The sequence below is a fragment of the Geotrypetes seraphini genome, chromosome 10 (genome assembly GCF_902459505.1).
Source record: "Geotrypetes seraphini chromosome 10, aGeoSer1.1, whole genome shotgun sequence".
Classification (NCBI taxonomy): Eukaryota; Metazoa; Chordata; class Amphibia; order Gymnophiona; family Dermophiidae; genus Geotrypetes; species Geotrypetes seraphini.
The window spans coordinates 30,532,995-30,550,282 of NC_047093.1; the positions used below are offsets into that span (position 1 = coordinate 30,532,995).

At 45.7% G+C, this 17,288-nt stretch overlaps 2 protein-coding genes across 4 annotated transcripts in view; both read right to left on the reverse strand.

Annotated features, from left to right (window-relative positions):
* Positions 1-421: 421 nt before the first annotated feature.
* On the reverse strand, positions 422-15,481 carry LOC117367374 (protein unc-13 homolog D-like). 2 transcript variants are annotated; one of them, XM_033959827.1, is made up of 5 exons: positions 15,002-15,481; positions 12,123-12,243; positions 9,376-9,499; positions 5,258-5,460; positions 422-1,724 (listed from the first exon to the last, which is right to left on the reverse strand). In XM_033959827.1, exons 2-5 carry the CDS (start codon positions 12,229-12,231, stop codon positions 1,657-1,659), a joined length of 504 nt encoding a protein of 167 aa, XP_033815718.1. In that variant the 5' UTR covers positions 12,232-12,243; positions 15,002-15,481; the 3' UTR covers positions 422-1,656. The 2 variants fall into 2 exon arrangements, with proteins under 2 accessions (XP_033815718.1, XP_033815717.1); XM_033959826.1 differs by lacking the exon at positions 422-1,724 and adding an exon at positions 1,839-2,423.
* Positions 15,482-15,619: 138 nt separating this feature from the next.
* LOC117367373 (protein unc-13 homolog D-like) overlaps positions 15,620-17,288 on the reverse strand; it is an 82,313-nt gene continuing 80,644 nt past the window's right edge. For both annotated transcript variants that reach the window (XM_033959825.1, XM_033959824.1), the window contains exons 27-28: positions 17,139-17,244; positions 15,620-15,810 (exon numbers count right to left, since the gene is read on the reverse strand). In XM_033959825.1, coding sequence (XP_033815716.1) covers positions 15,733-15,810; positions 17,139-17,244 — 184 coding nt within the window. In that variant the 3' untranslated portion in view covers positions 15,620-15,732. The remainder of the gene's footprint in view (positions 15,811-17,138; positions 17,245-17,288) is intronic.

The following is a 17,288-nucleotide window of genomic DNA, read 5'->3' on the forward strand; positions in this document are numbered from 1 at the left end:
GGGTCCCGGCCATTCTGCTCACACAAGGTGAGCCCAGAGAGAGGCCAGGGAAGAAGAAAATACAGCTGCAGGCAAATGAGGCCTAGCCGCATGGCTGAGGCCCCAGAAAGGCCTGCCGGAGGAAAAACACAATAAAAAGTCCTTTTTTTTTTTTGAAACAAAGAAATACACGATCAATTAACAAACGCACAGCGACTCCTTAACAAAATAAAGAAGCCGCGGTGCCAGAAAGGCACTTAGAAGAACGCAGAGAAGAGAGACAGGGTCTTTCTGGCTCAGCGGAAAACTAAGAACTGAGGACCATGAGGAGGGTATGCGCCCTCTAGTGGATCAGGAAGGCACACACATGCGTGGTGCAGTGTGCAAACTTGAAACTTCAATCAAGTTTGCTTGAAAAGCTGTCCGCGCTGGGGCTCCGTGGATGACGTCACCCACATGTGAGAATATGCTGCCTGCTTGTCCTGGGATAATTATTATTATTATTATCAGAAGATATCCGAGCTGGGGTAATATTCTTCTGTTACATTGGGAAAATGGTTCCATTAGGTATACTTCACGGTATTGCGGTATATAAGCTGTTATTATTATTATTATTATTATACAATTATCTTCTGATCCTAAACAACTTTATAAAAGTTAATATACAGCCACTAACTATTCAAATTTACTAAACAACTGGCAGTCTGGAAGACTCTTCCTCTCTAGATTTCGTATGCATCTTATTTGCATATATCTTTTTCCCAAATGCATATTCCAAGTCACTTATTGTGCAAAGATTCGCCTAGCATAAACCATGAGGTCGTCAAGTTTTGCTGGGGTTGGGAAAAGCCCAAATTGAAGCTTGAAAAGTTATACGGCAATTGGCAGCAAGGAGGATTAGGGCTCCCAGAGTTGAGAAAGTATAACCAGGCATGTTTATTAAGGTCCTTATGAGGCTGAATTTTAGATAGATAGGATTCTACACTCGTTGACACTCGAAAAAGCATTTTTTTATTTTTATTTTTTTCACCTGGCACATTAGCTACTCAATGAAGGCTTGTAGTAGTGCTATTCCTAAACGTTTGAAAGGGAGTATTTTGTTGAAATCTTTGCCATGGGTTTCCAAGCCTTGCATAAATTTGTCGAAACAGAATTCTAACTGTAGTGATATTAGAGAGGAACCGAAGGGTTTTTTTTTTCTGCCAGGCATGAACAGTGAGGTTTTTGCCCATTGGGGCATCCTGAAAAACCTGACTGGCTAGGCATGTCCTGAGGACTAGGGTGAGAATTTATTTTAGCATTTCTATACCACTTATAGCCAGCCTTAACTGGTTTACATTCAGGTACTCAATCATTTTTCTCTGTCTGTTCCGGTGGGCTCACAATCTATATAATGTACCTGGGGCAACGGGGGATTAAGTGACTTGCCCAGGGTCACAAGGAGCAGTGTGGAATTTGAACCCACAACCTCAGGGTGCTGAAGCTGTAGCTCTAACCACTTCCATAAATAATTTAACACTTTTAAGTATGTGTCTGTGGCATCTTGCTGGTTATATCAAATCCATGACCCTTTACCTCCTTTTGACCCTTTGCTGTAGCATTTCTCAGGCACTGAACCTGCCACTTTGGCTCATTTGCAGTTAAATCAATTGATGGATTCTCATAGGCTGTTATGTTCTAGACCAGTGGTCTCAAACTCAAACCCTTTGCAGGGCCACATTTTGAATTTGTAGGTACATGGAGGGCTGCAAAAAAAAAAAATAGTTAATGTCTTATTAAAGAATTAACAATTTTGCATGAGGTAAAACTCTTTATAGTTTATAAATCTTTCCTTTTGACTAAGTACTAATAATAATATGGTCATTTATAGCTAAAGAGACATATGAGCAAGAAACTTTTATTTTACTTTTGTGAATACGATAAGCATACCAAGGGCCTCAAAATAGTACGAGTTTGAGACCACTGTTCTAGACCAACTTTGCAGCCGTTCGCAAACCTGTTCTATTGACCCCACAGGCTATCCATAATAAATATTCATGAAGCATATATTTTTTTCTGCTCCAGCCTCAATGTTTATACATATGCATAGCAACATTCTTGATCTATAAGCCAGTACGCATTTCTGCCATTGGGGTGCTCTTGAAGTTATAAGATCCAACTTTTGAAAATGATTGCCAATCCCCCCTCTGAACACAGTGATGGAGCATGCTCAATCTGGAGGGGGGGGGGAGGAAATCAAGCCTACACCAAACTGACTTCTATGCTTGAAGTCAGTTTGGACTAGGGCTCTCCGACCATGTAGTTGGAGCCGTCCAGATGATTCTCTGCTGGCTGCTATCACTAGGCTTCCTTGGACTGTTTAGCTCGCTGTTTGCGTATTTTTACAAAGGCCTGAGCTTCCCTGTCCCCTTTCCGACCCTCCAGAAGCTGTAGGAGCTGGTCCCCTGGAGACAAAAAAACAACAACCAGGGTTAAAATAAATAGGCAGAAGAGCTCTGCCCAAGGGTTTCTCAAAGGTGGTAAAGGATCAGATGCAAAGCTAGGGCACACCAACCAGATTAGTAACAACCAAAGGTGACCTACCGCAATACAATGGAAACATTGCTAGATGTCCTAGTTTTTGCTTTTAGGAGTTTAAAAAATAAAGTTCCTTGATTTTATTAGCATGTAGCTCAACTTATCCAGTTGTAACTTGCACACGTCTCCCTTTAACCCAGATCAGGTATTCAGACTGGAGCAATGGCTACTTGGGTTGGTGCAGGCTGTTTTAATTAAACTGCATCACATCAGGATCATGATTTCATGACTGATATTATCAATACAAATGATTATTCTAGTAGGAAAAACTGTAGGACTTCTAAAGGTCTAATATCATACCTGGGCCATTATCGTACCCCTCCCTCCTCTGATATTCAGCCATTGGTAGTCAGTGATTTAAAGGAACTGACCACTGGGGGAGAATTTGACCCAGGTATTCAATGCAGGGCTACACCTGGGCACGGGCATTGATAACTTCCAGGTACTGCCAAGTATCCAGATAATTCAGGGGTGGTCAACATTCAGCCTGGATGACTAACTGGACAAGGAGGGCTCCCTTCATTTTTTTTTTTGTGCTGTCCAGCATGCCTGGTTAAGTATCCAGGCACTGAGATTGAACAGCTGCAGGGCCCAGATAACTTCCAGATCTGACCCTGACTGCCCTTGAACTAAGTGGATAGTGCTGGGGAAGTCTATCTGGATATTTAGAGATACTATCTGGGTAAGTGGCACTGAGTATCTTAGCTTGGCCTGGTCACCGTGATATAACCAAGCAGGAGCTTTTCCTGTCACCATGGATCCTGTTGATTTTGGTTATCACCTTATACACAAATACAGGATGTCCAGGGCGGTACTTGGAGAGATGCCCCAGGAAAGAGACTTGGGAGTACTGGTCGACAAATCGATGAAGTCGTATGCGCAATGCTTGGCGGCGGCGAAAAGGGTGAACAGAATGCTAGGAATGATTAAGATGATTAAGAAAGGGATCACGAACAGATTGGAGAAGGATATCATGCCGCTATACTGGGCCATGGTAAGCCCTCACCTGGAATACTGTGTCCAGCACTGTTCGCCGTACATGAAGAAGGACACGGTACTACTCGAAAGGGTCCAGAGAAGAGTGACTAAAATGGTTAAGGGGCTGAAGGAGTTGCCGTACAGTGAGAGATTAGAGAAACTGGGCCTCTTCTCCCTTGAAAAGAGGAGACTGAGAGGGGACATGATCGAAACATTCAAGATAATGAAGGGAATAGACTTAGTTTATAAGGACAGATTGTTCACTCTCTCCAAGGTAGAGAGAACGAGAGGGGATAGATTCCGTACAAACGTAAGGATGTTCTTCTTCACCCAGAGAGTGGTAGACAACTGGAACGCTCTTCCGGAGTCTGTTATAGGGGAAAACACCCTCCAGGGATTCAAGACGAAATTAGACAAGTTCCTGCTGAACCAAAACGTATGCAGATAGGGCTGGTCTCAGGGCACTGGGCTTTGATTTGGGGGCCATCGCGGGAGAGGATTGCTGGCCATGATGGACCCCTGGTCTGACCCAGCAACGGCAACTTCTTATGTTCTTATGTGTTTGGAAAGTAAGATCATCAGATACAATCATCCCCAGGTCTCACTCTTCCTTCACAGATGATTTTAGCACTTAATCGTAGTTGCCATATATGTCCTGGAGGACCACCAGACAAGTTGGGTTTTCAGGATATTCCCAATGAATATGCATGAGACAGATTTGCATATAATGGTGGCAGACAACTGGCTGGTGGCCCCCCCCAGGACAAGTTTGAGAACCACTGCTTAGGCTAGACCATGCTTCAAGCTTCACTAGAACTCTCCTCATCCTCCAGGGCATCTGTCACAAAAAGGCAAAAAAACCTTCCCGATAGTCTTTCCCAGAAAAATGGTATAAATTGAATAATAAAAATGAAGCTTCTCCATAATAACTTACAAAAAATGTTGAAAAGAACTAAACCTAGGGGCACACCACTGGAAACCCCCCCCCCCCTTTTCCTCAGAATAAACTCCATTTGCCATTATCTTTTGGCCCCCTACTTCACAGCTCACAGCAACGATGCTATTTATAAATCACCTATGCAAAACTGGGTCAAAGTTTCTGCTGGCAACCTTAAGCACACCTCATCTAGTGCTCTTTCTTGAGCAATTGTTCTGCTCTTTCGAGCTTCCAATTCAATTTTAAACCTTCTTCTATAGGGGCTAGAGTCCCGGAGCTCTGGTATGTAACGACCCAGAATCTTGGTTTCAGATTCTGTCTGCCAACAGTACTCTAGCTAGAAGCATGGACAAAGGCTTCCCAGTCTTCAAAGTGATTGGCATTGATGAGCAATGACTGGGAGTGTCATAGGGGCTATGAGTGCTACCTCTACTGTAGCCATAGCTTGACCATCTGATAACCATGAAGCAGCACTGCTCCTATCGCCATTGAGCTGGCCTCTTAAGTATGACATGATGCAAGGCCTGCAGGTTCAAAATAAATATGAGTGCCATTTTCAGAATAAGTAAAAGGGAAGGGTGGAAAAAGCTAATGGCCTGGTGAATCTGTCAGTCAGCATGCCTCTCACCACTAGCTTGTTTGATGCCCAACTCTAAGCAACCCCCCCACCCCCACCCCACTGTGCCGACTCATTGGTACCAGCTAAAATGTTCACTGCCACAACCATTGGCTTAACCAGTGCTGAATTAGAAGAACTAAAACAGAGAGGAAGGTAGAAAGACATACCTCTGGGTTTGGGGTGGATTAGTGGGAGCCGGGTCTGCGTGATTCTGTATAAATCTATCTCATCTTCTTCCTTCAGTCCTGGGAGATTGTGCAGTGCTATAAACGCTTCTCCTTCCAGGTCATTGGATCTCAAAGTGTCATAGTCAAACACTGTTAACAGGAGGCATGCCCCCTCTTGTTCACACTGCTCGGGGGAGACCAAACTGAAAAAACACATAAGAACTATCTCAGTAAAAGATGAGACAGAGAGAAATGAGTGCCCACAGGGTGGAGAGGAGGGAGACATGAGTGGAGAAAGACAGGACAGATGATTGTTAGATCAGATTGAAAGGATAGGACCATGCAGCCATTTCCCCCCTCCTGTAACCCAGACATCCTTGCACTGGCATAGTGAGGGGGGTGATGGACAGCCCCAGGTGCTGTCTTGGCGGGGGCACCTCTTTTCCTCTCCTCCCCACCCACCTGTTCAAATCCTCACCAACAGCATCTCCTAACTACTGCTCGTGCCAGCCTCAGCTCTCCCTCTGACATCACTTCCTGGTTGCGGGACCAGGAAATGACATCAGGGGGGGGGGAGAGCTGAGGCCGGTGCGAGCAGCAGGTGGGAAATGCTGCTCGCTGCTGGTGAAGATTTGAAGAGGTACGCAAGGGGATGGTGATGGCAGGTGCCACCACTCCTGGCACCTCCTTGCATCGCTACACCACTGCATCCTTGTCATGAGTCCAGTGGAAGTGGTATTCAGAAACCTGTGCCTAAGCATATGATGGGCAGTTCTGTAAATCAGGCACTGACGTTTATGGGCACATTATGTGCATAAAGGTTTACAATACTGGCATATATATAAGAACCAATGTTTCAACACTGAAACGTTGCGAGGCAATTTGGTCATTTGCCTCTTAAGTTCTCTTTTTGATTTTAGGATGGGGCAGGAGAAGGGCAGATGGGGTATATTCTGGAAATTTAATGCCAACACTCTTTATTGTGGATTGCTTTCTTTGGCTGCCTTCATTTTGCTAACCACAATCTGTATTGGGTGGATTAGGGTAGGGATACAGGGAAGAGGTTGGGAGACAAAAAACTTGAACATGTCAAACATACTGTAGCTACTTCTCATATGCTTTATTGTTCAGTAAACAGAGCATCAGTGGCGTAGTAAGGGAGAGTGAGGGGGCGGACCGCCCCGGACACTATTTTGGGGAGGGCGCAGGCACCTGTCTGCCTCCCCCGCTGCACGTGGACACCACTTTCCTTCCCCCGTAACGTTCCTGGCGCGAGCAGCAACCCGCAAGCTACTGTCGCGCCAGCGTTGGCTCTCCCTCCGACATCACTTCCTGGTCCTGCTCCTAGGAAGTGACATCAGAGGAAGAGCCGATGACGGCTAGTCCAGGAATGTTACAGGAGGCATGGGGAAGGGAAGCGGCACATATGCGGCAGAAGGGGGCAGGGAAGGTGCGTGTGGAGGTGGGGGGGGGACACCTGCCCCAGGTGCCTCTCACCCTTGCTACGCCATTGCATAAATACTGCCTTATGTGTGCACAAATGTATATAAATGCCACAATTCTGCCTAAGGGCCATTCTGCAAATGCCCGCTTACATTATATAGTGTACTGTATAATTTGCAAGGGCAGAGCTCCCACTTATTCATGTAACACTAAGTTGCATGCATCCCTTTCAAACTTAGGTGCCCACATTCGATGGCTGGAGTAAGCACAGGTGCCAAACGTTACTTATGTTAGCTTTCTATTTACCTTTCCAACCTTGAAAGGTTGTATGTACAAAAGATATCTTGATAGGACTTTGTCCTTTCAGGCTGGTAAATGGACTAAAAGTTTAAGTGATCTCATTCCACGTGCTTTCTCTTATCAAACTTTCAGAAGCTCCGTAAAAACCTACTTATTTGATAAATTTGTTTAAATCACTTAATCTTCATGATGCATCACTTAATCAGAATATGTTTGATGTCACTTCGCTGTATGCATGCAATCTCTTTTTGTTGTAAACCGCTTTGAACCGTTAAGGTACAGCGGTAAATAAAAATAAAGTTATTATTATTACCCAATAGATTCCTACTGCAAGGTCTCATGGTGCTGAAATGAAGGTGCCGAGGTATACAATTGCTCCTTAATTCCAGTGCAGCTCACATACATACGCGTGGGACAACTGCGCACCAACAAAGCCACTCGGACATCAGAATGCCAGAGTAAAACTTCACTTTAAAGTGCTCCAAGGGTGTGGGTGTGTGTGTATGTGGGGGGGAGGGGGGGAACCCTCCCCTCCCCTCCCCTCCCCTCCCACTTTACTTAGAAATGTTGCCGTTGTCGCTGGGGGGGGGATTGGGGGAAACCCCCCCTCATTAGCCCATACTACAAAAAATGACCACATTAGCCCATACTACAAAAAACTGCACTGGCTACCAATAGAAGCGCGAATACAGTTCAAATTTGCATGCATCTGCTTCAAACAAATCTGGGGCCTAGCACCTTCCTACCTGCAAACACACTTCACTCTACACAACCCCACACGAACAACCAGAAACAAAAACATCTTCGCCTTTCCTAAAATCACTGGCTGCAAATACAAATCCTTCCTTGACAGAACCTTCATGTTCCAAGCTAACAAGCAACAATCCTGGCTGGGAAACTACATAAATAAAATCAGACAGACCTACAACGCATTCCGAAAATCAATCAAAACCACTCTGTTTGACAAATTCATCACCTAAACAGACCGACCTTTGCTTACCACGCTTTTCCCCCTACAAACCCGAAGCAATCTCTCAGGCAACCCTTCTCACTTCCCTCCCCGTGTAATTTATCCCTCTTTTTTAGGGAAAAATTACACTTTCCTCTCTAAGTGGGGGGGTTCCCCCCACAACCCCTCGGAGCGCTTAAAAGTGAAGTTTTAATCTGGCGCGCTGACGTCCTGCCCGCATTTGTTCAAGCGGATTTGTCGGCGTGCGATTGTTCCGTGCGCTTATGACTCGTCACCCATTATGGGTATGTACACATGGCCTATGTTCCTTCTAAGTAGAGCATGTGAGCAATCGCTCATACATTTTACATGGTTGCTCACAAAAATACAGACCCAACATGACTTTCAAATAAAATTAAGCTATAAAAAATTAACGCTGGTTTTGCTAAGCAGCGTAAGAGCCTTTTGCCATGGGCCAGCGAGGTAAATGCTCCAAAGCTCATAGCAATTCAATGAGCAATTACCATACTGGCCCGTGGTAAAAATGCTCTTTATGTTGCTTAGTAAAAGGAGCCCTTATTAAACTAAACAAAATCAAATAGTATATGTATGATTTTTGGGGGGGAGTGCAATAACCAGAAATGCATCTGGGATCTGGGATAATACTGGGATCAAAAATTGTCAGTTTTTAGAACTTGTCCCTCACATGAAAAGAAATGTACACGCACCCAGCCGCTGCTTAGAGAGAGCACTGCACATCAGTGGAGTAGTAAGCGGGTGGGGGTGGGACGGTCCGCCTCACCTTCCTGCTCCTCCCCCTGCCGCACACACGCCCCTTCCCTTCCCCCATACATTTTTAACTTTGGCGTGAGCAGACACCAACTTGCTGCTCGCGTCAGCTTTGGTGCTCTCTCCGACATCACTTCTGGGACCCGCACCTTGGAAGCGACGTCAGAGAGAATGCCAAAGACGACACGGGCAGCAAATTGGTGGCTGCTCACGCTGAAGTTAAAAAGGTACGGAGAACGGGCACTTGGGGGAGGGGCACCCCGTATACCGCCCACCCTTGCTAGGCCACTGTTGCACATGGTAACCAAAAAAACCTCCCAAAACAAAATTAGTTACGTGACTCATTCCATGAGCTATGATCAAAATTCCAAGTAGAAAAGCTGTTCATTGTTATGATCATTTTGCCCATTGTCAGCGACAGCTATAAAACATGTCATGACCTCGTTTTAGTTCCTGCCCAGAACAGGTTTCCCCTGTTTTTAGATTTTTGCTCCTCCCCCGAAACAGGGGTGGAAATTTTTTTCCCTGGCACTTTTCTTACTCCATAGGCAAGCTATCGGTAATTAAAGTTGGGCAAAACGCCCAGCATTGAGATCATCCCATTTTCCTGGGCATGCTGCAATGATCAGATACGTACAATTCAAAGACTTCATCGAACAGAGGATGGAGGTCATTCTTCTTGCACTGCGTCGTCCGTGCCTCCACTGCAGGAAACGTGTGGCGTGGCTCCATTGTTAGCTGAATAAATGGGTCACTAGAACCTGAGGGCACGTGAAGGTGAGAGAAAAGTCAGCCTGGAAAAGCCCGCTGGGGAGGGCTGAATTTGCATTGCAGAGTTGGAGATATTAAGAGATTAAGAACACTGTCACTGACAGAGGCCTGTAATAATGAACACTGAATTTAAACCCTGAAGAAGGAAGCAAATGTGGTCCAGGTCAGGACTCTCAAGTTTTCCTAAAGATAAGTTTTCTTTTGATTATTTTTCAATAATGAAAGAAAACATTTCTATTTAAGGAATCAATCACTTTTTTTACAGATGGTGAGTCCTTTATTGGGGATTTCATTCCCAGGTGGGCTCCAGGTTTCCTAGCATATGTCTTACGTGGACAGTAGAAATTCTTCATACGCATGTTGAGAGCTTTGAAGCGTTGCAGCAAGGGATTATTGATAAATCCTCTTATTCTCACTACATCCCTGTTTGCATTAGAAGGCTATTCTCTGGTTTATATATATTAGAGGATTAGGGCTAGCCAAAAATGAGAATGTCTTCTATTTTCTTTGGAACATTGGTTACTGTTTGGTCACTAGAATCCTTAAGGCTTTTTAAATGGCTGAAATAGCACTACAGCATAGCACTATACATCACAGCAGGAGGGAAAGCTGTGTTTTACTAAAGAGTTTTTTTGTGCTTTGGTCAAACCCATGTTGCCTCTCCAATAAGGCTGCCCTATCCTCAGAGGCTTAGTAAGTAGGGAGGGGGGGGCAGTCTGCCCCGGGTCCTGTCTTAGTGAGGGTGCAAGCACCCATCCTCCTCTCTGCCCCCCCTGATCCTTCCCTGCCCCCCCCCCCACTGCTGCACATGTGCACCGCTTCCCTTCCCCCATACCTCTGTAACGTTCCTGGCACAAGCAGCAACCTGCTGTTGTGCCAGTCTCTGCTCTTTCTTTGATGTAACTTCCTGGACCCGCGCCTAGGAAGTGATGTCAGAGGAAGAGTCGACGCTGGCAAGACAGCAGATTGGAGGGTTGCTGCTCATGCCAGGAACGTTAAAGAGGTTCAGGGGAAGGGAAGTGGCCTACGTGGGGCAGGAGGGGGGTGGAGAAGAGGGTGGGGGAGGGGCACCACTGCCCCAGGCGCCTCTCACCCTCACTACGCCACTGCCTATCCCACTCTAATGAACTCATCAGACAGGTGTGGATAGAAGGCAGCCAGATACTCTGGTTCTATTACAAAATAAGGCACACACACACAAACATGGACAAAATGCTACCGTTGTTTAAGTTATTTTTTTTAACCTTTTGCAGGTGTACTGTGTTTTGTTATTACACTCAGGGGATAATTGTGTATGAATTTGAGTGTGCAGGATGAACTATACTATTTTCCATAGGGGGAAATTGTATAACAAGATGCTCAGGCTGTCAAGACAGCTCTGGACAGACCTTGTGAGCTCTTCAAACAGATCTTAATTATCACATGTCAATTAATTAAAGAACAACCCACAAGGTCTGTCCAGAGCCTTGTTTCCAGAATACCCTTGGTTGGGTGTTTAAAGATCGTTATATCCATCCTCTTGTTTTGGTAAGCAAAGATAAAACATTTAGACCAGTGGTCCTCACTAATTTTTAAGTCAGGGACACTTTGGCTTCAAATGAGCTGAAGGAGAGCTTCCAAATATCTTCCCATGTGAGGCCATGACACTGCTGACAATTTTTTTATCAAGTCTAGTCTCACAGAGATTGGAATTTCCAAGTACATTCTCTTCACCTATTGCAGTGGTGTCAAAGTCACTCCTTGAGGGCCGCAATCCAGTCGGGTTTTCAGGATTTCCCCAATGAATATGCATGAGATCTATTTGCATACACTGTTTTCATTGTATGCTAATAGATCTCATGCATATTCATTGGGGAAATCTTGAAAACCTGACTGGATTGCATCCCTCAAGGAAGGACTGACACCTCTGACCTACTGAGAAATGCCTTGTCCTTCTATCCACTTTCCCCTTTCCCCATGAGCTTGTGTATAGAGGCAAAGAGTGCCAGAATGATAAGGGCTGGCCCAGAGGTCTACAGGGGCCTGCATTGAAGAACTGGCCCCTGGGCCTTGCATTGAAGAACACTGATCTAGACCAGTAGTTCCCAACCCTGTCCTGGAGGACCACCAGCCAGTCAGGTTTTTGGGATAGCCCTAATGAATATGCATGAGAGAGATTTGCATATATAATGGAGGTGACAGGCAAGCAAATCTGCCCCATGCATATTCATTAGGACTATCCTGAAAAGCTGATTGGCTGGTGGTCCTCCAGGTCAGGGTTGTGAATCACTGATCTAGACAATTTACAGAATACCCACTGCTAATTCATTTAAGACCAATTAGAGCCAATAATTGGTCATTAATAGCAATCAGCAGCCAAGACCAGGCAGTAATTGTCATCAATGTCAATTAGCAGCCAATTAAGTTGCATGTACAACAGTCCTTATTCTTTAACATTCGCCCACAGCTTAGTGTGCTAAGCGGAAAACCTGGGTACAAATTTATAGAATTAAGGGATGTCTTCACTCACCACAGACTGTTCCACCACAAGCAAGAACTTTGCCCAACGTCTTTCTCTCCTCTTGCAATGAGGTGAATAACCCCTGGGCTAATGCTCCAGAACTTGACACTCACCGTTCGAGTCCAGTGGGATGAGGTTGACCGCATTGAGGATCTCTACGTGGAGTTTCTGTTCTGAATGGTAGTAAACGACTTTCACGGTCACAGCCCCATACTTCTCCATAGTAGTTCCATGCTAGCCAACGGAAAAACAGAAATTAATATACAATAACAGCTCATTAATACTGAGACTGAGGATCCTGTTTAGTGAAACCTCAGAAACATGCAACCCAGAATTTTAACATCCAATTAATAAAAAAAAAAAAAAAGATATTGTTGAAACATAGGTTTTCTTAGAAGAGCAAATGCTTACTTTTGAGGGTATCGTTCGTGAAATGAGGGAGATAGAGCTGCCAAGTTACTGAGTTCTGGGAGAAAGATTATAGGCCATTTCTGACAGTTCCATCCTGATGCGTTATGTGAGTTGCAGCACTGATTTAAATGGGTAGAATCAGGGACTACAAATCCCATACTGCTTTGGAATGTACATGTTCCAAACCAGGACTGGCCAAAGATCTTCCTCCTGGAATTGGGCAACCTGGCATCACTGCGTTAAGGGAGAAACCTGTAGCGTTACAGGCTGTGAGTCCTAACTCAGCTTTCTCAGCTTCTATATTGTGAAGAGGCAGGAACTGCTTTTCAAAGGTCTCAGGCTTAGTACCATCCTGAAGGAGAAAGCAGCAGCACTACCGTGAACCTGAAGGAGGAGGCAGCAGTACTACCGTGGACCTGAAAGAGAAAGCAGTGGCACTATTGAGGATCCCAGAGTACATAGCAGGGTTGTTGGTTGGTTTTTTGGTTGTTTTTTTTTTTGGGGGGGGGGGGGGTTGTGTGTCTTACAAGTGCCAAAGAGGGGAAGGCACAAAAGGTGAGAGCAAAGTTAAAATCAATGGAAGATTATAACCCTGAGAGAGCTGTTCAATGACAGGAAGTTACTGTGCAATTAAATATGCTTTCTCCAGGACTTCCTGAATATAAAATCCTGCTGAGACAGAACAAGGTGATCTGGGAATGACGATAGACAGATGCTGCACCATGCAACCACAAATCAACAAAACAATACAGAAATCATTTGCGGTCATGAGAAACCTAAGGCAAGTTCGAAAATTCTTCAACAGAAAACAATTCCAGCTCATGGTCCAGTCCCTAGTCCTAGGTCTCCTTGACTACTGCAACATCCTATATCTCCTCTGCCCCACAACAATGATAAAACAACTACAAACAGTACAAAACACAGCCCTGGGACTAATCTATTCACTAAAAAAACACGACCACATCACCGAGGCATACCTCGACTCACACTGGCTCCCAGTTCAAGAAAGAATACTATTTAAATTCTACTGTCTATTATTTAAATCCATAAATGGTGACAGCCCAGCCTACTTGAACAACCGCCTAATCCAAACTATCACAACCAGACACAGGAGAACCCAGACACCATTCACATATCCTCCAATCAGAGACATCAAATGGAAAAAACTGTCACACAGGCAGCAAAACTAGACCACCAACTCTCCAATCTACTAATCGCGACCCCAGACTACAAAACTTTCAGAAAAGAAATAAAAACCCTGCTATTCAAGAAATCCATGAAGACTAACATTTCAATCCTCTGAAGCAACCCGCTCTACTCTGTAACACCTCTGGGCATGTCTAGAAATCCTCTTCTGTAATCCGCCTTGAACTGCAAGATAATGGCGGAATAAAAATCACTAATGTAATGTAATATAATGTAAAGAGGGGGAGCTGGGTATCTGACTAAAGGAAGAGGAGGGATCTCCTGCTAGCTCAGCTGCCTCCATGGTTCATAATTGATTTGCAATTTTGCAGCCATAAGAGAGAAGTGCAGGTCAAGCACTCTGCAGCTGGAAAAGTCTTATCATTCTGTCCCATCCACCTAAAGAGTACGATGCCACATGTAGGCTCGGAGGTCTTGTGTATATAGGGTTATCAGATGTCCGGATTTCCCCAGTCATGTCCTCCTTTTGAGGACATGACCGAGGGTCCAGATGGCTTTTCAAAACCCGGCCTCCTCAAATAGCGTCCGGCAGGGACAAAGTCCGCACATGCATGGATGACACGTGATGATGTCACGTGCACCCATGACGTCATCGCACGACATCCGTGCATGCACAAACTTTCTCCCTGCCCGACAAGAGCGGGGGGCGGGGGAGGGACTGGGGGTGGGATTAGGGTGTTGCAAGGTGGGGGGATGGGCAAAACTGGGCAGGCCTAGGGGGGGTCCAGATTTTCCGACCGGAAAGTCATGCCTCGTGCTTCCCTCCCACCCTGCCCTGCTTACTCAAGGCAGTACAGTGCTCCGCCGAGATTCACGGGGGTTTCGTTCCAGGAACCCCCGTGAATCTCGAAAAACTGCGAATACGGTTTTTCATGGGGGAGCCTGAAGAAGGCAGCGGGAGAGGAGCCGGAGCGCCGCGCATGCAGGAAATCACTCGCGGTATGCTCCGACCGCCTCTTCCTGCATTAAGTCGGGCCTTATCCAATCAGGAGCTGCGTGGATTGGATGGATTCCTGAAGGATAGGAGGATTGAGGGATACAGATAGGGGTAGATATCAGCATGGAAAGAGTATAGATAAAAACAAGGGGGCTATAGGGCTAAATCATGATAACCTGACAGGTCATGGACCTGATGGGCCGCCGCGGGTGCGGACTGCTAGACATGATGGACCTATGGTCTGACCCAGCGGAGGCAAATTCTTATGTTCTTATGTTCTTATCTCATGCATATTCATTGGGGAAATCTTGAAAACCCGACTGGATTGCGTCCCTCATGGAGGGACTTTGACACCCCTGCTTTAGAGGCTGGGTCCAAGTAATCTTCTCCCCCCCCATCTCAGCAAGCCCTGACCACAACATTCCTGAGGTCTCTTACCTGCTGCTGAATTCTCTTCCTGAAGTACTGCTGGATCAGTTCCCGACTGCTGGAAGAACAGAGTTCCAGCTCACTTTCCAGGGTCTACAAGGGAAGCACAAATGAGGAGGTGGATAACACTGGCCTGGGCTTAAGCCTGTTGACATAGTTTTTAATCTTAAAATCATACTTTTTTTTCAGTACATCCCTAACTGCAGACAACACTGTTAATGGTTATTAAGATAGATGGACCCTGTAACTGCCATAGATTTTTTTGGGGGGAGTGGGGTAGGCACAATCTATTATTCTAAAGGATGAGCTTGGGAAGGAAGTAGACAGAAGGGACTGAACTCATATATTGCTTCCATTCTACAGCAGAAAATGGCAAGTCACCAGCTCTTCCATCAATAAAAAGGAGCTAGGAACCTATTTAGGGCAGATGTGCAGCCTGACCGGGGGAGAGTGTGGCACAGCACCCTGAGTTTGTGGGTTCAAACTCACACTGCTCCTTGTGATCCTGGGCAAGTCAGTTAATCCCCTCATTGCCCCAGGTACATTAGATAGATTGTGAGCTCACCAGGATAGACAGGGGAAAAAGCTTGAGTACCTGAATGAATTCATGTAAACCATTCTGAGCTCCCCCTGGGAGAACAGTATAGAAAAATGAATGAATGAATGAATACATAAATATTGAATGCAGCTGATCAGGAACATAAAATCTTACAAACTGTTATAGTGACTTGTACAAGTTCTTACAGTGTGAAAGCTGCAGTGTGAAGGTCTTCCAGCAGCAATCCACATCCTTCTCCATGAAAACAAGCTTCCAGGCTCTGGAGGCATGAAAAAAATAAAAACATTATTAGTTCATAGAGGGGTGACTCGGCCTGTTCTTGACCTTGGAGTTTTACCTCCAAAAGTCACTCCTTCCACATGTCCTTGGAGGGGTCATTTGTTCTGAGTTTGGCATCCTCGATCACTTTGAAAAACTGGATCCTGTGGAGAAGGTTGTAGGGACTGACATGAAAGCGCTGTAAGGGCCACTTCTCTCCAACTCAACCGTGGCACAAAACGAAAAGGGAGGGGGGGAGTCAACAAGTCTACAAAAGACATCACTGCCAGCATGGGGCGTTTAGCATGTGTAGGTGCTTAAGGCTCTGTGCTGGCAGTGGTGAGTCTTTTACACATGCTGGTTGCTTCGTTGGTGCCGCCTCAGAAGCGTTAGAGAAGGAAAGAAGAAAAGAGCGAAGCCACACAGGAATGGGAGATGCTGAACACCTCGTGGGGGGGGGACAGATAGGATAGAGTGACCATCACTTTGAGGGGAGGGGAGAAGGGAACAGGACACACTAAAAAGCTTGGGGGAGAAAGAGGAGGGAATGGAAGGGGCAGGAGTAGGGTAGGAGAGAAATGTGGGACACCTTGGGGAGAGATATGAACCCTTGAGAAAAGAGAGAGGGAAGGGAAGATGCTGGATATGATGAGGGAGAACCTGGAGCTATCCCATGGTATGGGGGAGACAAATTCCTTCTCTTCCCTCAGGATTAGGGTTACCATATGGCTCCAGAAAAAGGATGATGGATTGAGACATCTGGGTTTTACTTCATAGAAAGCAATAGAAGTAAAACTCGGATGTCTCAATCCATCCTCCTTTTCCAAGAGCCATATGGTAACCCTATTCGGGATCTCATAATTTGGGTGGAAGTCCTCATGATTTGAGGGTGAAAAGGAGAAGAGGGAAATACAAGTAGCGATGTCACATACCTCCGTGATCTCAGCGGTTGCAGACATAGGAGGTACTAAATTCAACACAAATTACCCCCTCCCTGGACACAGAGAAGGAGAATGCTCAATACTGGGGATGCCCAAGCTTGAGTTCAAAAAGAGCAGCAAATCCTCAGCCCCCGAGGCTGATCACGGCAGGTCTTTTTCCTGGCACCACAGCGGTGTTAAAAAAGTGGTGGCCCAATGATGTTGCATCCTGCCCCCACCTGAAATTGTAGATCAGACCATAGGGTGGGGACTTTGCTGCCTTAGGAGGGGATACCCCGGTGAGGTGTGGCAGTTGCATGGATTTACCTCCCCTAAGGAGCCCCAATTCTGTCCCCCAGTGTGGGATGCTGACAGTCGTTCTTTCTATTTCCCTCCCAGGACAACTCACCTTCAGTGCAAACTGAAGCCTCTTGTAATACTTGGGTGAGGTACTCTGCTGTTTGCAGACGTCAGTCAATACAGAGACAACGTGGGCCCACAACAAAGTAAGGAGGCTGTGGGAAATTGAGGCAAAATTTGTTTGAAATATCATATCCAC